Raw genomic sequence first — 25,355 nt, forward strand, 5'->3', positions numbered from 1 at the left:
TAAGGAGAAGCTTGCTGAGGTCGCTTCCATCCCATTGAGTGCTAGCTGTTCTGCTGTCTTACAACGGAAATTACCGGAAAAGATGGCCGATCCAGGGAGTTTCACGATTCCCTGCATCTTGAGTGATGATACGGTTATTCATGAGCTGGCCGATCTCGGTGCCAGCATTAATCTCATGCCGTATTCTGTGTATCGCAAGCTGGGTTTAGGCGCACCGAGGCCTACCAAGATGAGTATCCAGCTTGCTGATCGTTCTGTGAAATACCCTCGAGGGGTGGTCGAGAACATGCTGGTTCGTGTCGACAAGTTCATCTTCCCGGTGGACTTTGTCATTCTGGACATGAATGATGATGATAGCGTACCACTTATTTTAGGACGACCATTCCTTGCCACTGCACAGGCGTTGATCGACGTCTACGAAGGTAAGTTGATTTTGAGAGTTGGGGATGAGAACGTCACCTTTGACGTTCGACAGTCACTGAAACACCCCAAGTCTGCTGATGACTCACTGTACTTTATTGATACCATCATGGAGCATGTTGGGGAGTTTTTCAGCGAGATCTGTGGAGGATTTGCCTCTGACACTCATATTCTCGATAGGGACATTCCGGAGATTGAGATGGTTGCCATGACCGACCAGTCAACGGAAGATGACGCCGAGTCACATCACCCTGAGTCTGAAGTGTCTGCTAAGATCGTACGTGACGATCCGATGGACCGACCTTCTGTCGAGAGCCCCCCTCCTTCCTTAGAGATTAAGGAGTTACTTGCCCATCTGGAGTACGCGTTTTTGGATGAAGAGAGGAAGTTGCCGGTTATTGTCGCATCTGCTTTAACGGAGGTCGAGAGAGAGAGACTGTTGAGTGTGCTTCGAGAGCATAAGGAGGCCATTGCATGGAAGATTATCGACGTCAAGGGTATCAACCCTTCGTTTTGCACGCATAAAATCCTCATGGAGGATAATTATAGGACTGTCGTTCAGCCGCAGCGGCGGCTTAATCCGAATATGCAGGAGGTCGTGAAGAAGGAGATCATCAAACTCCTTGATGCGGGGATCATTTTCCCCATTTCTGATAGTTCGTGGGTTAGTCCAGTCCAAGTGGTTCCTAAAAAGGGTGGCATGACTGTTGTCACCAATGAGAGGAACGAGCTCATTCCCACTAGGACTGTGACCGGTAGGAGAGTCTGCATCGATTGCCGCAGACTGAATGATGCCACAAGGAAAGACCACTTTCCTCTACCTTTCATTGATCAGATGTTGGAGCGTTTGGCAGGTCAGCAGTACTACTGCTTCTTAGATGGTTTCTCCGGGTACTTTCAGATTCCTATTGCTCCCGATGACCAGGAGAAAACCACGTTTACTTGCCCATACGGTACGTTTGCCTATCGACGTATGCCGTTCGGACTTTGTAATGCTCCAGCCACATTTCAGAGATGCATGGTGGCTATATTTCATGACATGATCGAGGACTCCATGGAGGTGTTCATGGACGATTTTTCTGTATTTGGGAGCTCTTTCGATCGGTGTCTCTACAACCTTGAGAGGATGTTGGCCCGATGTGTTGACACCAACCTAGTTCTTAACTGGGAGAAGTGTCATTTCATGGTACGCGAGGGCATCGTTTTGGGGCATCATATTTCGAGTGCGGGGATAGAGGTTGACCGAGCGAAGGTCGATACCATCTCTAATCTTCCCCCGCCCACTTTCGTGAGAGCCATCCGGAGTTTTCTGGGTCATGCTGGGTTCTATCGCCGGTTCATTAAAGATTTTTCTAAGATTGAGAGACCCATGACCAAACTCTTGGAGAAGGATGCCCCATTCGTGTTTTCTGAGCAGTGTATTGAGGCGTTTGATCTTTTAAAAGACAAACTCGTTAACGCCCCAATCATGATTGCTCCCGACTGGTCGCTTCCTTTTGAGTTGATGTGTGATGCGAGCGACTTCGCAGTCGGAGCGGTTCTTGGACAGCGGAAGGATAAACACTTCCATCCGATTTACTATGCTAGCCGGACCCTGAATGGTGCACAGGAGAGTTACACCACCACCGAGAAAGAGCTTTTAGCTGTGGTGTTTGCATTCGACAAATTCAGGTCCTATCTTGTTCTGTCCAAGACGATTGTGTACACAGATCATTCTGCCATTCGTTATCTCTTTAGCAAACAGGATGTTAAACCACGCCTTATCCGATGGATCCTCTTGCTTCAAGAGTTTGATATTGAAATCCATGATAAAAAGAGGGGCCGAGAATGTGGCGTCCGATCATCTTCCGCGTCTTGAGGGAGCTGAGTTAGGAGAGCCGGGGGTCAGGATCAATGACCACTTTCCGACAGAGAGTCTTATGTTTGTTTCTGCTCAGGATGAGGGTTTCATATGGTTCGCCGACTTTGCAAACTTTCTTGCTGATGGGGACTACCCGAAGATGTCTTACCAGCAAAAGAAGAAATTCTTTGCTGATGTCAAGTTTTACCTGTGGGACGACCCGTATCTTTTTCGTATAGGTGCTGACCAGTTGATCAGGAGGTGTGTTAACGTTAAGGAGTGATGGCAGATTCTGAGCCATTGCCATGTTGGACCGACAGGAGGTCACCACGGTGCGAGTTTGACGGCAAAGAAGGTGTTTGATTGTGGTTTTTATTGGCCTTCGATTTTTAAGGATGCACACGCGTTTGTGAAGAGTTGTGATCGTTGCCAGACTGTCGGCAACATCTCGTCGCGAAATGAAATACCCCTGAATGCTATTCAAGTTTGTGAGATTTTCGACGTGTGGGGCATTGATTTCATGGGACCGTTTCCATCTTCGCGTGGGAACAAGTATATACTCGTGTCGGTTGATTATGTCTCGAAGTGGGTTGAGGCCAAGGCCTTACCCACTAATGATTCCCGAGTTGTACTCCGTTTTCTCAAGAGCCTTTTTGCTCGTTTTGGTGTCCCGAAGGCGTTGATCAGTGATAGAGGAACTCACTTCTGCAATGCGCAGATGGAGAAGGCGTTGCGTCGCTATGGGGTCACCCATCGGCTTGCAACCGCCTACCACCCACAGACTAGTGGGCAGGTAGAGGTGAGTAACAGGGGGATCAAACGTATTCTTGAGAAAACGGTTGGTTCGAATCGTCGGGATTCGTCCGACAAGTTGGATGACGAGTTGTGGGCCTTCCGTACAGCCTATAAGACTCCGACCGGTTCCACACCGTTTCGGATGATTTATGGGAAGGCCTGCCACCTGCCTGTTGAGTTAGAGTACCATGCTTCTTGGGCCCTACAAAGGGTCAACTTCGATATGTCTGCCACAGGGAGCACTCGTTTCCACCAGTTGCACGAGTTAGAGGAGCTGAGAGATCACGCTTACGCGCAGTCATTTAGGTATAAGAAGCGGACGAAGGAACTGCACGATAGGAAGTTGAAGGGTAGCAAGCAGTTCAAGTGTGGGATTTGGTTTTATTGTATAACTCTCGGTTGAGGTTATTCCCGGGAAAGTTGAGATCCCGATGGTCGGGACCATTCACTGTCACTGAGGTCTTCCCGTATGGCACTGTTGAAATAGAGGATAAAGGTGGGAAGTTTAAGGTGAACGGTCATAGACTGAAGCACTACATTGGCCAGCCGGTGACTGACCAGACGGTCGAGGTATTCTACCTTGACGCGCTCTCCGTGACTTAGATGCGACGGATGCACACTCGGGAGACTGCCCGAGTTGTAGAGTTTGTATTTATGTATTTGTGTGATGCTATCTGTTTTCTTTGTTTTTTCTATTTCAGGTTGTTCCAAGATGAAACCGCTCGTACTCAATCTCCATTCGAGTCGGTCGATTTAAGGAGTATCCTATATAAAAAAAATGTTTATTTCTTTATGTTTTTGTTTTCCGTATTGTACGCCGCTACATGTGAGCGATTTTGAGTCTTGCAGGTTATATTATACGCATGGTAGCTATGATGGCGTCTTGGAATAGGTTCTCCCGAGGTTGCGGCCGCGAATGAAATGCTATACGGTCGTTTGGACACCAATCAGCTGTTGAAGATTCTGCACACAAACCAGGGGAGTAACCCGTTCTTTGTTTTTACTCTTGTATACTTTATTTTTATTTTCTGTTTTTATTTTATTTTATTTTATTTTATTTCTTTTCCTTATACTCATCGAGGACGATTTCGTTCTAAGTGTGGGGATGGGGTTTATTTTACTTAGCTGTAGAAAAATTTTTGAAAAAAAATAAAAAAAAAATAAAATAAAAATTTGAAAAAATTTAAAAAATAGTCCATTGAAATTTGTTTTCTCTACGTTAAACAGGAGATGATATTATTACCGAGTAGTGGTTATTTTATAAATTCTTGGTGGTTTCAAAAATATATATATAATAAATAAGAACAGTGCCCATTAGACCCGCACGTAATATATGGTAACCGAACGGTTTGGACTCGGTAATCGTGTGTCGGTAGGCTCAGCCTTTGAGAATGAAAGGGCAGTTTGGTTGTTGACCTAATTGAACCTTTTAAATGGCTCGACTAACATCTTAGGGGTTTTGTTTGTTTAACTAAGCTCGTGACAGGACTGGAATGAAAAGCCGGGTCATACTCAAGCCTCGAGTCACATGATCGTCTGTATATTATTTGTATAATCTTTTGTATATGTGTCTATTCCTGTGAAGCTCCGTACTCTGTTGCGCGGTGGCGCAGACCTGAACGTTGATGCTAGCAGAAGACAGTTTTGCCCGGCCCTCTGTTGCTCGGTGACGCAGACCTGAGCCTTGATGCATTTCTGTAGTTTCGTCCAACATGGTATATAAAAAAATAAAAAAAAAATAAAAAAAATAAAAAATAAAAAAAAATGCAAAAAGCCAAAGGCAGAAAAAAATAGTTTAAATCAAAGCCACCATGAAAGAAACTAATGTCGGTCGATCTTGACCAAGCTAGAGTTTATAGGATTGTATATGAGTCGAAATGTTTTAATCATGTGGCAATAGGTTTAAGTCAAGTTGGGGTGGCTCGGTCCGGTAAAACCATAATGGAATTGGTGAATTGGCAACAAGGCTTTTAGGTGTGGGTTCCACTTAGTCATACAATTTAATAGAATTGTCATGCCTTATTTGCCTCGGTAAGTATTAGGGGCATGGGTTTAAAGTGGACAGCAATACCGGCAATCGACCTGATCTAGCTTATTAGGTGAAAGTTGGAAGAAATATCTGGGTAACGGGTCACTTGTTCTAATACTTTAAAAAAAAAGAAAAAAAAATATATTAATAATAATAATAAATAAATAAAACCAAGAGTTGTCGGTTGAACTCGGGTATGATCCTGTGTAGTATTCTTTTTCAGGGACGAAAAAGTCTTAAGTGTGGGGATATTTGATGTGTTGTAAAACACACGTATTTTCCGCACCTTTTATCTACGTAATATATTATATTTTATGTGTTTTTACTCGTTTTAAATAGGTTTTACATACATTTATTAATCTTGTAGGTTTTGGGTGAAAGAAAGAAGAAAACCGGGACTTTTCGAGCATTCTACGAGCCTTTTACGCATACAAGTTCAAAACAAAGCTCAAGGCCCGACCCGTATGCATCATGGAGGCCCAAGACCATATTATATTATATTATATTATATAAAAAAATAAAACCCTAATGAGCCTAAAGAGGGCTGCTGATCGGATTTAGCAGCAACAACAGCAAGCAATAGCAGCACAACAGCAGCCAACAGCAGCACAACAGCAGCCAACAGCAGCATAGCAGCAACAACAGCAGCAGCAGGAAGAAAAGAAAAGAAAAAAATAGTGTTGTTCAGCTAGGGTTTGATCGTGTGACGGCTAGGGAAGGAAGAATACACAAGAATCTAGCCTCGGGAAGGTTCGACATCAGTTTACACAGCAAGGAACGACCGGGAATTCATCATATATCCTTCATTTTTTCACATTGTTCATTACTTTGACTATCTTGTTCAATTGTTTACTAGTTTTTGCAATTAATTGATAGATTGAATTGTTTATGAGTATTGTTGATTGTTGAATGATATTTGAGATGATTAGTAGGAGTTTTATGATGTTTTATTTGATCATTAGCTGCTGTCCAAAAATTATGCTCGGCTAATCTTGTTAGTTCTACCTAGGAATGATGATTCTTGTTAGGTTTTGATAGGTTTTATGGATTGTTTGATTGATAGACTTGAATTGTTATTGTAAAGTTTGATTTAGACATGAAATAGTTGTGTTTAAGGGCTGGAAATTTTGGTGATTTATTGCATAAACCCCGTGTGTTGATTGATTAGTTTTGTATTTATCGATCGATGCATTGTTTGATTCTAGACTTTGTGTTTAGGGTTTGTTTGCGGTAGGTACCACCGTAGGGTTTTGTTGCATGATTAGTTGGATTAAGTACAGCGGTTAAACACCTTCCTTGAGACCGAGAGGTGATAGGAAGTAGGGTCGTCTCATTGCCTTTGCATGCTAGAATAGGGATTGCGCGAGAGCGAGTTCGTTTCTTGTCAGGTTTAGGTGTTTTGAGCGACTAGTTGATCTATTTTGGTTTAAGTTGAATTGTTCCTCTATCCTTGGTTGTGTAGTATTCATTACCATTAGGGTCGAGTGTTGGTGAGACCGAGAGGTGATCCTTCATTAGAACACGTTAGCAATTATTTCTCGGTTTGGTCGGTTTAGCCGATTTTGAGTAGTTTAGGCTTGTTGAGTGAGACCGAGAGGTAATCCAGTGAGCCCGAGCGATCCTTAGTCGTGTCATCTTTAGGGACCGGTGTCTTGAAGTCATCCAATCCATTAGCTTGTTAGACCTACAATTTGATTCAGACCTAGGTAGACATTTTTCTCATCCGAAGTTAACACCGTCCGTTAAGTTTTCTATTTTTGGTAACTTTTGTCAGTTAGGTTAGTCAGTCCAGTTAAGTCATTTTATAAAAACAAAATTAAAAAATCAAAAATTAATTAATTATTATTCTTATGTAGGTCGTGTCTAGGGTCGTAATCGTTAGCGTCTTTCGTGTCTTCGTGTTCGATACTCGGACTTCCTAGAGTTATATTACTTGCGACCGGTACACTTGCCGGTTGTGTGTGGTTAAGATTTTCGTTTTAATTAAAGCTTCGTTGTGAGGGTTATCCGACGCACATCACGCGGTTATTTTTGCGCTCAAGATCTGGAGGCACTATTTGTATGGCACCAAGTGTACAGTATACACTGACCACAAAAGCCTACAACATATTTTTGACCAGAAAGAGTTAAACATGAGGCAAAGGAGAAGGATAGAACTGTTGAACGATTATGACTGTGAGATTCGATACCACCTGGGCAAGGCTAATATAGTGGCAGATGCTTTGAGTAGAAAGGACAAGATCAAACCACTATGGGTCCGAGCACTTGGAATGATCGTCCAAACCAGTCTCACCGAGAAAATTCGTACTGCTCAAAACGATGCTCTGAAAGGAGATCACTTGGAAGATGAAAACTTGCAAGGGACCGAACAACATTTTGAAGAAAGAACTGACGAAATTCTATACTACAAAAATCGAGTTTGGATTCCCACTTTCAGCAATCTGTGTAACTTGATCATGGACGAAGCCCATAAGTCCAAATACTCCATTCAACCTGGAACGGATAAGATGTACAAGGACTTGAAGGAGTATTATTGGTGGCCCGGTATGAAGAAGGATATAGCCACGTATGTCGGTAAGTGTTTAACTTATGCGAGGGTTAAAGCCGAGTATCAAAAACCTTTAGAAATGTTGCACCAACCGGAAATACCCCAATGGAAATGGGAACAAATTACCATGGATTTTGTAACACACCTCCCTAAAACTTCCCGAGGAAACGATACAATATGGGTGATAGTTGACCGACTAACCAAATCCGCACACTTCCTTCCAATCCGAACCACTTACACAACCGAAAAACTTGCTCACATCTACAACAATGAAATCGTATCCCGACACGGCGTACCCGTTTCAATTATTTCTGATCGTGATAGCCATTTTACCTCTCGTTTCTGGCAAGCCGTACAAGAAGCTTTGGGAACCCAAATTGACCTAAGTACCGCCTACCATCCTCAAACCGACGCTCAATCTGAGCGAACCATTCAAACTTTAGAAGATTTGCTTTGTGCTTGTGTACTAGACTTTGGTGGAAACTGGGATCAACATCTTCCACTAGTTGAATTCTCATACAATAACAGCTATCATAGTAGCATTCAAGCGGCACCATATGAAGCGCTGTACGGACGGAAATGTAGATCACCCTTGTGCTGGACTGAGGTTGGAGATACCCAAATTACACGATCTGACTTGATTCAAGAAACCACCGACAAAATCCGTAAAATCACAAGCAAATTGAAAATCGCCCGAGATCGACAGAAAAGCTACGCTGATGTTCGTAGTAAGCCGCTATCCTTTGAAATAGGCGACAAAGTTTTTCTGAAAGTATCCCCGTGGAAAGGCGTCATTCGATTCGGAAAAACCGTTAAACTAGCTCCGCGATACATTGGGCCATACGAAGTCATTTCTAAGATAGGTCCGGTAGCCTACCGACTGAAACTTCCTGTGGAGTTGAGTTCTATTCACGATATCTTTCATGTTTCGAACCTGAAAAAGTGTCTTACTGACGCAACCGAAATCGTGCCATTAAAAGACTTAAACATAAACGAAAAACTGAATTTTGTTGAAGAACCGGTGGAAATATTAGAGGGAAAAATAAAACAATTAAGCCACAACAAAATCTCCCTAGTAAAAGTTCGGTGGAATTCACAAAGGGGACCCGAATTCACGTGGGAGTGGAAATCTGAATTCAAAAAGAAATACCCGCACCTGTTTCCAAATAAAGACAAAGTTTAATAATCAAATTTCGAGGACGAAATTTTCTAACGGGGGGAGAATGTGACATTTGAGCCAAAACAAGGTACACCTCAGTACGTATTTATCGATTAAGCAAATAAACGCCTTTTGCGTAACAAACGAACGATTAACCGAACGGGTCGGGTTATGACCCAGATATCTCGGGGGGGCCATCAATAAGTGATATACGATCTATACACGCTAAAAAATTAGAAATATGGTCTTAGTTTGATAGCAAACAAGTTAAACGAAAATATGCTCGTTTAACTACGCGCTATAGATTTAAACGCGAAAGATAGTTACAAACCAAGCATTGTATCATCCGTTAAGCCGAAAAAGACTTACCAAACACTTATTTGAAATGTTTTAAGCGATCCTTGAAAATATTTTTGATTTTTACAAACATATAGTATGTTTTTATAATTTTACACAAAACTAGCCGAAAAACACTCGTTTTCGCGCTATTTAACGCACCCGATAAGTTTTTCGTGCCAAAAACCGAACCCGAACTAAATTTGGACCGGGCTTTTCGTATTTGGTCCTGAGAAACCAGATCATTGGGCCAAAACAGCCAATCCATAAGGAATCCCGATCGGACAGCTACACCCCACCCCCATTCTTTTATAAAACTTGTTTTGGAAGCTTGTTTATTCATTTTGGTCTATAAAAATTGAGGTCCAAGCAGCTGCAAGCTGAAATACCAGAAAACCTTCAAACCCTAAGGTAAAGAGCTTAAATAAGTAGCTTTTGTACTTGTTTAACCTTGATTAATACCATAAAAACATGTCTTGGTTACTAAAAATCATTCCTAACCGTGTAAAAATCCTAAAAATGGTCCATAAACATGTTTTGATCATAAACACAGTAAGGAACCTGTTTTGATAGTTTTTTTGGCCATAAACACGGATTAAAGAGTTGAAACAGCGTTTTTACGGTTCAAAAGTTCGTTTTTGTGCCCTAGCCGAAACCCTAAGTTAAGGGCTGTTATGTTGATGAAACATTGCTTTTTTTGTGATATAAGACTTGTACCTAGCTTCCTTAGAAGCACAAGAACCTTAAAACTTGATTAAAAAGTCGGAAACGAGCCAAACCCGCTAAGGTAATGCCGAAACACTCGCTTACGGGCTATTTAGGTTAAGGTTGTGATGTCCATATTTTTAGGACTTGATATTTTGCAGGGACATCAGGGACCATGTCAATAAGTCCCTGTTCAAATTTGGTAATTTTTTGACCATCCGAGAATATTTGGCGAATTTATTACTGAATTGGGACGTTTATTTAGGAAAAATAGCTAAAATACTTCAAAACTTATGAAAATTTTCTAGTAACTCAGATTTGATGTATTTTGATCACTTATGAATTTTGGGATCATTTGGAGAAGTTTAAAGTTGTTTTGTTTATATGCGTTCGTTTGAATTTTTATAGCCGAATTTGGGCCGAAAAGAATATCGCACGAGCTTTTTACATTCTGGAATTGATACATGTTGTTTTGGGACATGATTTGAGTTTTCAGGAATTTTTGTGGAATTTTTGGAAATTTTTTGGGGTAAAGGGACGATTTTCAGGCGAAATATAGCTGATAAAATGAATTTTTATAAATTAATAAATCAGTAAATAAATTCCATAAATATTTTTATAAAAATCTAAATATTTGAATTGATAAGTAGTTAAATTTTCATAATTTAATTATTAATGGTTAACTAATTATGCTAATTTGAATATTAAACAAATTCAGTTTTTATAAAAACCGACAAATTTGCGACTAGCGAATCTGCGGGAATATCAAAACACCAATAGTGATCAAAAATCATATTTTTGGACTAATTAAGTGAAAATGAACTTTTCTATGAAAAACCTGGACAATCCGGATGGATTGTGCACGTTTCTTTTTAAATCAAACTGAATAAACGGAAACGGGCCCCGTGGCTAATTCGGGACCCCTGTATGTGATCTTTCTTTATAACTTAATCATTTTGTTAACCAATACATTTACCCAAGCATATTTTCCCATAACTGTTTTCTGAACGCGTAAACGAGCAACTTGGCCCAGCCGGGAAAACGGGAATCTGAGCCAAGTTCAGTTTTAAGTATTAGACATTGAACAACATCACAAGCTAAGCCTATTGCCACTTTCTGGGCGTTCCAGCTACACCCAGATTAGTTATACAGCCCCGTTTAGTATTGATATTATAATAATATTAAAATATTAATATTATTATAATATTGATTATAGGAACTACTGATAGCGGACCGAACAAACCACGAGCTGATACAATACTGAATATCTACTAAACAGTGAGTTTCATGACCCCACTTTTAAACTGTTTTACGAACTTTTGGGGTGAAAAGCGTGTTTGCTTATATCTATATACTTATCTGAAACATGTGATGATGTGAATTATCTAAGTGCTAACACACGAAAGTCCCCACGATCACAGTGATTAACTTCGAGTCGGTGGCTTGTGAATAGTACTATTGGTTTGACAAACCCAGGCGGGGCCAGCACGGTTGCTGAGACATTATCCCGTTTGCACATGTCCATATTATATTTTTACGAACCAGCTATGTAGCGTTAGACATATCTACCGGGGCATGATGTGGGCGGAAAGGGGCCACAATGGTTGATTGAGCGTGGGAAATGGAGGCACGCAGCACGAACAGTCCAGGCTTCACTGTAGCTTAGCATAATTACATCACATACATCATTTACATACATACATACTTATTTCATGATTACAAGTGTTGACTTGTGAATACTCATTACTGATTTCTTGAAACTCGTGAAACTCACCAACTCTAGTAGTTGACCCGTTTTAAACTGCTTTTCAGGTGTACCTAAATTGGAATGATTTGGTGATCTGTTATTTGCCCAAGGTGTGCGATTGATGCTATGTGAATAGAGGCAAGGGTGTTAGTAGTAAGAACGTTTAGTTAACGAACTAGTTTTGTTTGTACCACCTAGACTGTAAAATAATGATAGAACGAAGAAATGTAATATATTGTAAATTAGTTTGTAATGTTTCTTTACAAACAATGTGTTGATATCAGAGGTGTCTGTTACATTCCCGTTTTACGCTTCTCCATTGTGCTAGTCGGGGTGTGACATTTGAGTCCCATCCGGGGCCCTTAGACGAACAAGTTTCTGACCACAAATGATCTGAGCATCAACATTCGTGAGCCAATCCATCCCGAGCACCACATCGAAACAACCAAGCGGCATCAAATACAATCGCACCGGAAATATATACCCAGACAACTTGATGGAACAACCCTGAATAGCCCTAGACTCGGAATCGGATTTTCCTACGGCGACCTCAATCTCAAACACACCGAATTCGCGCTCGGGTGATTTATTCAACGAGAAACAGAAAGCGGTAGACACAAAACTTCTACTGGAGCCCAAATCAAATAAGACTGATGCCGACAATTCATCAAGTAGAAAGGTATCTGGGATAACTTCACGCTCCTACTTCGCTAAACAGCTGCACATACATTCTTGAAGGAGCGAGGAATTTAAGCGGTCAAGTACCAAGGAACCCAGAGTGACTGTATGCTACGTCTCAGCCAAACAATTATGCGCAAAGCGTTCGAGAGGATGGGAAACGAACAGGAGAATTTAGGGAATAAGATAAACTTTAACGCTAACGACTCGAGAGTTAGCCAAATCCTATCCCTACAAAGACGGAACCCTAACATAGTTAGACAAAAGTGGTATTTAAAACATGGAAGGTAAGGGTAAACTGCTAATAACGTTGATCAAGTGTTATTAGTCGTTTACTTCACCGGCCCGTCTTAAGCACCCTCTGCCCCTAACCACATTAGCATTCTATCTAACACTTTACAATTAATCACATACTGAAAACTTTCAAATTCAAAGGAATGATTAAATAATTTAAAGTTACCTCTTGGCATGCAGCTACTCACGGTGGGCATACTAGTCTCTTTTCTTACAGTTCGAGTCTAAGCATTCGGGGATGCTCGGATCCCTCGAACCATGGCTGTGATACCAACTTGTAAGGCCCCGGGAACCCCATAGTTGGTAACCATTCAAAACACTCGTAAAAATAATTAAACTTAAAAACAATTATTTTCATTAAAATAAGCATCACATAGTATAATTCGGCGAAAACGTAAATAACAAAATAAGTTCCCAAAACCCGGGAATTTTGCCCAAAACCAACATAATTATCTTTAATAAAAAAAATTTTAAAAATAAATGTTTAATAATAAAATCTTCAAATCCCGTAAGCCCTTCACCGTCCAAGTAGCTTCGTGCACGTCTAAGCAATAAGGAATCCTCTTCTTAACCTGAAACTCACACTAACATGAACACAAAGTCAGCATAAGCTGAGTGAGTTCAAGTTTTAAATAAGTAACAAAAGTCTTAATAATCATTCCAACGGTTTTAAAACTGTAAACGGAATTACATCAGTTAGGTCATCACATTCAATAAATAATCATCCTTAGGTACATTCCTATATATATATATAATATATATATATATATATATATATATATATATAACATTCAATAATAACATTCAGGGCCGAGAAAACGTAAAACCCAAACACGTAACATTCAGCGCATGCAAACACAAAGTAGGCATACGCAACATTCAGTAGTCGAGACGACTACAACATTCGCCAAATATTGGCCATTCTAAAATATATATATATATATATATATATATATATATATATATACATACACACATTCTACGTGGGGTGTGCTTGTTTGATGTGTGCAGTTAATATTTTAGGTTGATGCATACAAGATTTTCCCGAGATAAGGAGGTATTGCAGTTTGATACTAAGATTGAGAAAGCCGCGAGAAGAAACCGAGCAAATCAAAGAAAAGGTGAAACTTCAAGGCCGAAAGTAGAAGATTTGAATCATCAAGAGAACAACCCATACCCAATTCCACCGGTGTTTCAACCTGACAATCTTAACCCACCACCTCACCAAGAACAAGCCATTCCACAAAACATTCGACAACATATTCAACAAAATCCACCACTGAATGACCTACCACCACTCCACCAACACATTCACCAAAACCGAAACCCAAGAGCTCAAAGAAGATACCAAATGAGAGATGATCGTTCCATAAGGTCTCAGCCACCAAACAATAGGGTCGAGTATGAATATGAAAGGGTCGCTAATCAGCGGAGGTTGTTCGATGATTTTAATGAGTTTGAGGATGAAGAAGGGATGGAGGATGCTCAAGGGGGTCGGTATTATAGAGGATAACAACACCCCCCTCGAAACTGAACACCCAAACCCGTTCAACCGCCGAGCCTAAAAAAGATAAAAGATTCCCGAGCCGTAATTTCCCGAATATGAGTTAGATGATGGGGTCCCGAGGGCATTTTTTACGCCTCTCGTTCGGGGAGTTCAAAGTCACTTCATTCCACAAGCGGGCATGAACCCGCTTCCCATTGTGATCCCGTTAGAGAATGAAGAACATTTTCGGTAAGACAAAGCAACCTGACCGGGATGCCTACTTTTCATGGGAAAGCATCAGAAGAGTCATACCTACACTAGAGCGAATTTAATGCTATTTGTGCCACCATCTCAAGTCAAGGATTCATTGTCGATGAAGTCAAGCTAGCGATTTTTCAGTTCAGTCTCAAAGATCTAGCGAAGCAGTTGTTCTTATCTTTGCCGTCAGCAAGTATTTACATGTGGCAAGATCTGGCTCAGCAGCTTTCGGACGAATATTACATACTAAAAAAAACGTCCGAGGCCCAAACTTCAATCAGAAGTTTTCAGCAAGGATCGGGCGAAACATTCCATGAAGCTTTCACAAGATTCAAGAGGTTATTGAGGACTTGTCCTCATCATGGGATAGCACTATGGGAGTTGATAAAAGCGTTTCACGACGGGTTGTAGAGCGATGATGTGCGCAATCTCAAGTCGACCACAAATGGGTCGTTTTTGACCAACGATGAGAACGAAGATTGGAAACATTTAGAGCAGCATGCGATGAACTCAAAGAGACAAGCTCAGTCAAACCGCATGGTTAAAAGGGCGGTTGTGAAAGCCGTGGATAATGCAGAGTCGGACGAGCAAATGGCTCGGTTAGAAAGAAATCTAGATCAGTTGATGGGGGTAGGAGTATAAGAGAAAGGTAAGTCGGGAAAGTCGTATCCAGTTTGCGAGGGTTGTGGAGGAATAGGCTATGTAGTGGCAACTTGGGGAGTTGTGATGGAAGACGAAGAAGAGGAAGAAGAGGACGTGAATTTCGTTCAGGGTGAGAAGTGGTACAATAATGGGAATATGCACTCAAACACCTATCACCAAGGCCTCCGGAACCACCCCAATTTCAGTTATGGAAACCCGAACACACAACAAAACCCGATTTTTCAAGGTAATTCCCAAAAAGCAGGTTATCAGTCAAATCAGTGGCAGTATGGGAATGAGAGGAGTAATGGTCAAAGCGGGTACAATCAAAAGGAGTTGGGGGGGGGGGGGTTACGACAAGACTCATCAGAAGAATTATCAACAAGGTCAACAAAGTCAAGGGGCAACTCAGGGTCAAAGTTCTTTGCAAGATTCAGAAATTCTGACATTATTAATAGATTTGAGTCGAAGAATGGAGATTCAAGAAAAGGCTAACACTGCAAGAGACAAACAGATGAGCCAATTGGTTGAAGAGTTGGCCACCTTGAAGAAAGATCCAAAAAACCTACCAAGTGACACCTTGAAGAATCCGAGTCATCAGAGTAGCAGTTCTTCAAATGATAAGAGTGCCCATGTTAACCAGGTAAGTACCCTTAGGAGTGGAAAGATGTATAATAATGGGGTAGCTCCACTACCTTTGGTTGAAGGTGTGGTGGAGGACTTGGGGGAAGATGGGAAGAGTGACGATGAGGTTGAAATTGAACTGAAAAATAAACCGAAACAGATAAATAAAGATAAAATTGAAACTGAAATTAAAACAGGAACACCAACTGCCAAGGAGATGGGCCCAATGAATAAAACCGATCCGTTTCCTCAGGTATTGGTGAACCCCGAGACCTCATCGGCACTTAGAAAGAGGGGCCCATAGCAGGAGGAAATGTGGGAAATGTTTAAACAAATAAAAATTAATTTACCCCTCATAGATGCAATTAAACAAGTCCCCGCATATGCGAAATATTTAAAAGACTTGTGTACTCAAAAACGAACTCACAAGTTGCCCAAAAAAGTTTACTTAACTATAAATGTGAGTTCGGTTTTGACGGGTATCCTCCCACCCAAGCTACAAGATCCGGGAACGCCAATTATACCCATTTAAGTAGGCGATTTTAAAATGACTAGGGCGTTGTTAGACTCTAGGGCTGGGGTGAGTATTCTCTCGGGAAGCTTGTATGACCAGTACGACTTCGGTCCACTTAAAAAAGCCGACACCACCATGGTGTTGGCCGATTTGACACTCAAGCTTCCTAGGGGAATCGTGACCGATGTGATTGTGATGATAGAAGATTTCTAATACCCGGTTGACTTCCTGGTTCTAAACTACGTGACGGTTGACTCGAAACGGCAACCGAACATGATTCTCGGTTGGCCCTTTTTGGCCACCTCAAATGCTTTAATAAACTGTAGAACCGGGGTGGTGGACATGGCTTTTGGTAATAAGAATCTTCGGCTTAATGTGTTTTCAAACGTGTCTAACCCTCTGATGAGTGATGAATGCTTTACGGCTGAAGTCATTGACGTGTTGAACCTTCACGAAAGTGAGGATGATGCCACAGAGGAGTGTGTTATTTGTTTCAGGAAAATAGTTAAGCACGCATTGCAATTGCAAGAATAAGAAAAAGCAGTGGAGTTTTATGCTGCGATTATTGGGAAACCCCCATGGTCTCAGCAGGTAGAGAGGTTGCCCGATTCGATTGATTGAAAGTTGAGACCATCATTGGAGAGTCTGCCGTCTTTTGAATTGAAGGAGCTCTCGAAACATCTGAAATACGTGTTCTTGGGGGAAGGAAAGACTTTACCGGCCATCATCGCTGCAAATTTGGAAGACGAGCAAGAGAAGGCATTGGTGGAAGTCCTGAGAGAGCATAAGGCGGCAATTGGTTGGACGATAGCAGATTTGAAAGGGATCAGCCCTTCCATTGTCATGCATAAGATCATCACCGATCCCGAGGCAAAACCCGCTCATGATGCACAAAGAAGGTTGAATCCAAACATGCGGGAGGTAGTGAAGAAGGAGGTCTTGAAGTGGTTAGACGCGGGCATCATTTTCCCGATCTCGGATAACACGTGGGTATGTCCAACACAAACAGTTCCAAAGAAGGCAGGCATTCAGATAACCCGTAACGAGAATGGCGAGGAAATCGCCACCCGCCCGGTAACCGGGTGGCGGATTTGTGTTGATAACAGAAAGCTGAATGCGGCGACATCTAAGGACCATTTTCCCTTGCCGTTCATTGACCAAATCATCGAGAAACTTGCAGGTCATAAGTTTTATTGCTTTTTAGATGGCTATTTGGGGTACAATCAGATTGCTATTCACCCCGATGACCAACATAAGACCACTATCACGTGTCCATACGACACTTTCGCATTGAGGCGAATGCCTTTTCGTTTGTGTAATGCCCTGGCCACCTTTCAAAGGTGTATGATGAATATCTTTTTAGATATGGTCGGGGATTCACTTGAGATTTTTATGGACGATTTTTTGATTTTCGGGTCATCTTTTGAAAAAAGCTTGAAAGAATTAACTAAAGTTTTAAAAAGATGTGTGGAAACGAATTTGGTCTTAAGTTGGGAAAAGAGCCACTTTATTGTTCAAGAAGGGACGGTTTTGGGACATGTCATCTCAAGTAGGGGGATTGAGGTTGACCGGGCGAAAATCCAAGTCATATATAATTTACCACCGCCTACTAATATAAAAGGGATAAGGACATTTTTGGGTCATGGCAGTTTTTACCGACGGTTTATTAAGAATTTTAGTGTCATATCTAAACTGTTGTGTAATATTTTGTTAGAAGGTGCGCCATTTGTTTTTAATGAAGAGTGTCTTGAGGCTTTTAATGTACTAAAAATCAAATTGGTGGAAGCCCCGATCTTATTGTCACCTGAGTGGTCACTTCCATTTGAGATTATGTATGACGCAAGTGATTACGGGGTCGGGGCTGTGTTGGGTCAACGGGTGGATAAGAAGCCCGTGGCCATATACTATGCGAGCAAAACCCTTTCTGATGCTCAAATTAATTATACCACTACGGAAAAGGAGTTGCTTGCAGTAGTATATGCACTAGATAAGTTTCGATCTTACATTTGGGGGAGCAAGGTTATTGTTTTTTCATATCACAGCACAGTCAAGCACTTGATGGAGAAGAAGGATGCAAAGCCGCGCTTGATTAGGTGGATTTTACTGCTCCAGGAGTTTGATGTGGAGATTCGTGACAAGAAAGAAAGCGAGAACGTGGTAGCGGATCATTTGTTGAGACTTGTAGGACGAGAGGAGGAGGAGGAAGACGAGAGGGCCATCAACGAGTCTTTCCCGGATGAGCAATTGTTTTCTGTTTCAACTTTGCTATGGTATGCTGACATATTAATTTTCTTGTTGTAGATACAATTCCGGATTTTTGGTCGAGGAAGAAGAAGCCGCATTTCCTCTCACAGGTAAAGTACTATGTGTGGGAAGATCCGGACTTGTTCAAAGTTGGTGCGGACCAAGTGATGAGACCTTGCATACCGGAGGAAGAGGTTCGGAGTGTCTTGCATCATGCTCTCTCGTCAGCTTGTGGAGGGCATTTCCGCAGCTAGAAGATAGGATATCGCATGCTTGCATGTGGATTTTATTGGCCTACCATCTTTATAGACGTAGTAGATTTTGTGAAAACTTGTGTTAGATGCCAGCAGATGGGGGTATTTCAAAGAGGGTCGAGATGCCCATGCAACCAATCCTCGTTGTCTACATCTTTGATGTTTGGGGGATTGATTTCATGGGCCCATTCCCTAATTCTTTTGGTAATCTGTATATCTTGGTGGCGGTCGATTATGTGTCTAAATGGGTAGAAGCAATCGCCACCAAGACAAATGACCATACCGTTGTTTGTAAGTTTGTCCAGTCTAATAATTTTTCACGTTTTGTGTCCCCCGCATTATCATTAGTTATGGAGGTTCACATTTTAAAAACTTCAATTTTGGCAAACTACTTAAACGGTATGGCGTAAACCACCATATTGCCACTCCATATCACCCTCAAACGAGTGGGAAAGTGGAGGTTTCCAATAGTCAAATCAAAAAAATTTTACAAAAGACGGTAAGACCTGATCGAAAAGATTGGTCAAATAAATTATACGATGCTTTATGGGCTTACCGTACCACTTATAAAACGCCTATTAGAACCACCCCCTTATCGGTTGGTTTACAGAAAAGGGTGTCATTTACCTATTGAGCTAGCCCATCTTGCTCTATGTGCGGTTAGGAATATTAACCTAGATTATGAGTGTGAAGGTAAACAAAGGAAGTTGAACATATGCGAGGTAGAAGAATTGAGAGATGAGGCTTATGAATATGCGTCCGTATATAAAGACAAGATGAAGAGATTTCACGATGCCAAGCTTAGGAGAAAGACGTTCGAGGAAGGGCAACGAGTTTGGTTGTACAATTCAAGATTGAAGCTTTTCCCGGGCAAATTGAAGAGCAAGTGGACGGCACCTTATCAAGTTAAGAGGGTTGGAAAGTATGGAGAGGTTGAGATCGAAGATTTTGATGATCATCTGAGGCAAGTGGTGAATAGCCATCGTTTGAAGCCTTATTTGGAAGATGCAGATTTAAACAAAGAGATACATGACTCAGATGTTTGCTTTTTGGCGGACGAACCGACTTATTCGGCTGATTGAAGCAACAAAGGGATGTCGAGCTGTAGACACTCAATTCAGCACTAACTGGGAGGCAACCCGGCATTTGTAAGTTGTATTCTTTGTATATTGAGTCTAATTAGCTAAGTGTTTTCCTCAAATCGTGTAGTGTAGAGCAAGGATCGAGTGTGGGGAAGCGACATGTTGATCGTCATTGTGAAAGAATTGGTAAACACATGCGTCACAAGAGGGAGCCCCAGGTACGTAGTGACTGGTATTTGGCGACCGAAGTTCGTGACGGGGGAAAATAGCTAAAAAGACTTAAAAGACAGATATATTTAAAACACCGAAAACCGTAAAAAATTTCTGTGAAAATGCAACTTTGCGCGACGCGAAGTTTCTAGGCTTGCATCTTCGCACGACGTGAAAATGCCAGAATGTCAACGCGAAGATGCTCAGATCTGACGAAAAAAAAATTTTAAAAACCGATTTCCTATCACTCTCACCATATATTTCTTATCTCTAACCCTATCCACACATCATAATTCCGGTCGCCCTCTCACCCGTCACCATCGTCGGCAGCTGCCACCATCACCACCGTCACTTTCATTGTTTATTTTCATCATAACCATTTAATCCGATTGAGAGGTATGTGGTTCGTTTCGTTTGCAATTGGTTTGTTTCTAGTTTAAATCGTTTATCTCAGATTGTTTGGGGTTGTTAAATGCATGTTATTGGGTATTTATTTGGTCGGGATTGACGGGATTTGTTGATTTAGTGGTTATTTGATGTCGGTTTTACCGGGTTGGGTTTACCGAATTGTTGAAGTTTTGGCCGGATTTTGAAATTTTTTTTGAAGTTTTTGAAGAATGGTCGTGTTTTCAAAAGGTTTTTGGTTACCAGAATAATTTTCCGGCGAGTTGTTGAGTCGAAGTTTTGAAAATTTAACAAAAGTGTGTGATTTTGTAGTTGTTTTAGGTCGGGATTTTGATATATGTTGGTGATGTTGTGTGTTTTTGACTAATGGAAATCTTTCTGGCGAAGTGTTCGTAAAAAGTTTTGAAGATTAACAAGTATGTGTCGGTTTGGGAAAATAAATGAGTTTAAAAAGTGTTTGGTTTCGAGTATGATTTTTGGACAAAGAATGGGTTATGCTTACACGTTTTGTTTTGCACGTGCGGTTTGAGGGTTTTGTTTTTATTTTTGGGTCTTTTGAGTTTATGTTGTAAAAAAAAAATTTTCAAAAATATTTTTTTTATTATAATTTAGATTATTTTATGGTTATAAGTTTTCTCTATTGGGGACAACTGCGACCGAAATGCTATACGTTTGTCACCCATCGTTGTTTCAACACGAACTTACTTCATATATTTATTGCAGATGTCGAGAAAGAGATCGAAGAAATAGCAGACATTTGACGTTGCATCCCAGCAATATATGAGGGTACCAATTATATAAGCGGCAGAGGAGATAGAGGTTTTTGAAGCATCCGTTGAGGATATCATAGGGGGCGATGAGAAGGATCACATAATTTTACGATTTCTCCCTGGTCATCCGGATATGAGATATTGGAGCAGATTCGAGGCAAGCAGTTATTGAGACATCGTACATTTGATTAGGTGGTGTTGGAATCAATTTGGCAAGCTGGGAAAGTTAATGATTACCTGCCGGGTCGTTGGGACGATATCTTGAGGTTTGATAACACGCAGTATGTGGAGTTGGTTTATGAGTTTTACTCTACTTTTCGAACAATCCTAGGGATTTCGATGAGCCACATGCAGTAAGTTTTGCTTTGGGGAGAGAATTGTTTCAATTCACGGTGCCTCGTTTTGCTGTGGTAGCAGGATTGTATGGGGAGGATGAGGTTGATAGTCCCTAGTTTCGGGAGAGTATTCGGGGTTTTATTACGGGCTTTACTGCCTCTCGGCCTGCTACGATGTTGTTGAGTTCTTTAGCTAGAGGAGGTCGTCGAGCGAGTTCGACCGCGCCTCGGTTGGCATTGGGACCGATTATCATGAGGATTGCTCAGTCTTTGGGGGTTTTGGACGTAATCCGGTGGAGTATTTTGAGGAAGGACCGGATACAAGTGTGGTTACACTTGATGATGCCCAAAAGGTGGGCATGGTTACTTATGATGATCCACCACAGATGGCAGATGTGAGGGCAGAGGGTAGTTCTAGGAGGCAGCGTGTGGAGAGGCCACCTGCCCGGCCACGTCTGGGACGACAGCCTAATCCACCACCGGTGCAACACCCACAATCCATGACACTAGATTACATGTTTGAGCAGCAGTTATAGATGACAGATGAGTTGCATGGGTACCGGGATGAGTCACGCTGATATTTCAGGACTATGTTCGATCATTGGAACATACCATCGCCGGTTTTTTTGCAGCAGCCACCGCCAGCTACTGGTGGCTTTGATATGAATGGTACTAGGTATGGTTAAGGTGGAGGTGTTGGTAGCTATGGAAATGTGTCGGCTGCTGGATATAATGGTTATGGTCAGTATGATACGAGTGGTTTTTATGATGCAGGTGTAGGAGTTTCTAGAGCTGGTGGGAGCTGGTGATGACAAGGATTCTAATGAGCAGTAGGTGTTGAGAGAAGCAGCCGTACCAACCGATATTTTGGTTCCAATTTGCATTTTTCTATGATAATGTTTTTATTGTCTTATGGGTTGTACTGATATTATTATGCTTATTGGTAGTATGGGTGGTTTGGTTGGGTTACTTGAAGGGACTCATTTTTATGGGTGGTTGCTTGTATGTTTTGTATTTAAATTTGTGGGTGTAGTTCACTATAAACCCTCACGAGACCATACTCATCCACCCGGGCTACCGGGGGATTTAAAGGGCTTGTTGCATACGCTAAATGCAATCATGATTCCTACGAAAGTGAGTTAGGTCTTTTAACATTTTTACTCGTTTAACAAATTTGGTTATGAATTTAATTAATATTGATTGGTAATTTAAAATTAGTTGTTTTGCAAACGGTTTAAAAGACGTATATTTTTAACAATTGTGAGAAGCGTGCTTCTACATGTTTGAGAGTTTGCATATTTTATTTTGAGAGTTTAAGAGGTAAGTTGAGCATCACCGAGGGCACGAGAGTTGCACATGAGAGTTATATTTTATATCACGTGATTTCATTTTCATAACCTTATTTGTTTTATTAGTTTTTGTGTTAAAAGTGTAATTGTATAAATGTATAATAAATAACCGCCATCATATTAGGCCTGGTTTTTAAAATTGTCAAAGTGAATTTTAACTGTTACATTTTAAACATTGAGGACAATTTTTGCCTCAAGTGTGGGGATGGGGGAAAAATTGAAAAATTTTAAAGTTTAATGTTTATTGAATTAAGATTTTTTGCACAATAAATGGAAAATGATAGAAAAATCAGGGATTATTTTTCAAAATTATTATATAATATGAGATAAATTGAACAGGAACGCACTTAATTTGGGATGTGTCGGTAGGCTCAGCCTTGAGAAGGAAAAGATAATTTGGTTGTAGACTTAATTGAACTTTAAAATTCTTGATTTTTAGTTGGAAACGCCTTCAGGGTTTTGTTTATTTAGCTAAGTCTGTGTAAGGACTGGAATGAAAGATTAGGCCATACTCAAGCCTTTTTATTAGATTTGATCCCAAAAATAAAATAAAAATTTAATACTAATAGCTATAGTACAATGGTTGGGTAGGCTTAACATTAGAGTATGCTAGATGGCTTGTGATATAAACATAAATGAAAATACTGCTAGTTAAGTGGTTAACACTTCATAGGCGTATGGTTTTATAGCCTTAAATCACGTATTGATGGGATGCTCCGGGGTTCGGAAACCATGGGTCGGTATGCGGTTTATCATCTGGGTACGCGTAAATCCTAAGTGGATTTATGTATATTAAATAAGCTTAAAAAGAGCAAACCCGCAGTTTACCAGCCAATTCGTAACTCATTAAACATGATCACAAAAAGTGCTTCAAAAGTACAAATTCACTATTGACTTGATCATACATGCTGTTAGTCATATGGGGTCCCCATGCTCGCATCTCATTACCATTAAGACACGGACTATACGGGAAATGTCATATGTAAGCCCATAGATGAATTCGTGCCTACTCACGTATGGTGATGGACTTCGGGGTATTGCTTGATAACGAGGGTATGTCATGTAGTAGGGGCTATTTACTAGTTGGTTACCTAATTGCAACTTAATCATATCTAATGGCCATTCTGGTAGGCTTTAATGCTTAAGTTTAGGTTTTGGTTCGATAAAAATATCCAAGATTGTCTTAGCTGTTACATATAGGCTTAAAAATTGTACACATGTGCAAAATTTTGATCGACTAATTTTAAGGTTTAAGTTAAGTTAGGGTGTTCTGGTTTGGTAAAACTATAATGAAGCATGGTAAGGCGGTTTCAGGGCTTTGAAGTGTGGGTTCCATTTTAATCATATGAACTAATAAAACTGTCACACCTTATTTTTCCTGTTAAGTATTGAGGGATGGGTTTAAGTGGACAACAATATCGGCAATCGCGATTTTTATGTTCCTTGTGCTTAAATAAAATAACCTAAAACTATTTTGAAAATACTCTCTGATTCTGATTCAATTGCAAAAATCTTTTTCGGGAAGAAAAAGGACAAGTGTGGGGATATGATGGTTGCGTAAAGGTTAGTTAATTTTATATATTAATTAGTTAATTTTCGTTAAATAAATGAATGAACATTGGTACTTCATAAGATGTTATGTGTTTTTAGGGACTTGGAAGTTATGGAGCTTATCGAGGATATTTACGAGCTTGGAATGAAGATTTAGAAGTGAGAGATTGCACGTGCACGCATCACGAGGAAGTAAAGAGAAGAAATTAAAGTTTTTTGTGATTTTGCATCTTCGCGCGACACGAAGATGCATGCCAGACAACTTCGCGTGACGCGAAGTTGCATCAAATCGAGTCCGACTATTTTGTCCTTCGCGCGACGGGAAGATGAAGCCTATGGCAACTTCGCGCGATGCGAACCGAACTAAAACAGAAAAAATCTTGGTTTTGCCTTATATAAACCCATTAACCTCACCATTCGGGATATTACGACTTCCAGAGGCAGAAGAGGTGTTCTAGGACGACTTTCAGCCATCTCGAAGCTTCCGGTTCCATCATTGATCGTATGTTCATCAAGATAAGTGTTTTAATCAATATGTCGATGCTCGGCTAAGTTCTCGTGTTCATTCTAGGTTAGGGTTTGTGTATCTTAACTTCTGATTAGATTCAATATGCTTAAGGATTAAGAGTTTGATTGAGTTTATGTTTTGATCTTCCTTGTTTATTGCTTTTATTGTTTAAACAATTTATGTCATTGATTATTACTTGTTGCATCACTTGTTTGGTTGTGTTCATCAACACTTAGGGTTAGCTCTTGTGTCATTGATCTAGTAATCATCGGTCTTTGCAAATTAATTAGTTTTCATAACATAAATTGGTAATTGGGTAGACTAATTTCAATTGTGTCAACAATAGGTTAGGGTATCGGTTGACATCACAATCAAACTAGTAGGTCTAGCAATTACTGCGCAATCAAGTCAGTTGAATCCGTGATTAAGTTAGATGTCATATTACCCGAACCTAGAATGAATACCTTTAATTAATATTGTTTACATAATCTTTTTAAGTAATCATTTAGTTTTAACTAATATTTTCCAAAAACCGCTTGACATCGTTTGTCCGCTTTAGTTCATAATTAATT

The 25,355-nt window shown here is 40.6% G+C and overlaps 2 protein-coding genes across 2 annotated transcripts; both read left to right on the forward strand.

Moving 5' to 3' along the window:
* The first annotated feature begins 16,348 nt into the window (after positions 1 to 16,348).
* LOC143536475 (uncharacterized) lies at positions 16,349 to 18,376 on the forward strand. Its single transcript, XM_077030457.1, has 3 exons — positions 16,349 to 16,558; positions 16,742 to 17,255; positions 17,790 to 18,376. The coding sequence occupies exons 1-3, from the start codon at positions 16,349 to 16,351 to the stop codon at positions 18,374 to 18,376; spliced, it is 1,311 nt and encodes a 436-aa protein (XP_076886572.1).
* Positions 18,377 to 19,112: 736 nt separating this feature from the next.
* Positions 19,113 to 19,655, forward strand: LOC143536476 (uncharacterized). The gene has a single exon (XM_077030458.1). It carries the CDS (start codon positions 19,113 to 19,115, stop codon positions 19,653 to 19,655), a length of 543 nt encoding a protein of 180 aa, XP_076886573.1.
* The last annotated feature ends 5,700 nt before the right edge of the window (positions 19,656 to 25,355 follow it).

The sequence above is a fragment of the Bidens hawaiensis genome, unplaced genomic scaffold (assembly GCF_021521415.1).
Source record: "Bidens hawaiensis isolate Kalapana, Puna unplaced genomic scaffold, B.hawaiensis_p1.1 tig00010810_1, whole genome shotgun sequence".
NCBI classification, from domain to species: domain Eukaryota; kingdom Viridiplantae; phylum Streptophyta; class Magnoliopsida; order Asterales; family Asteraceae; genus Bidens; species Bidens hawaiensis.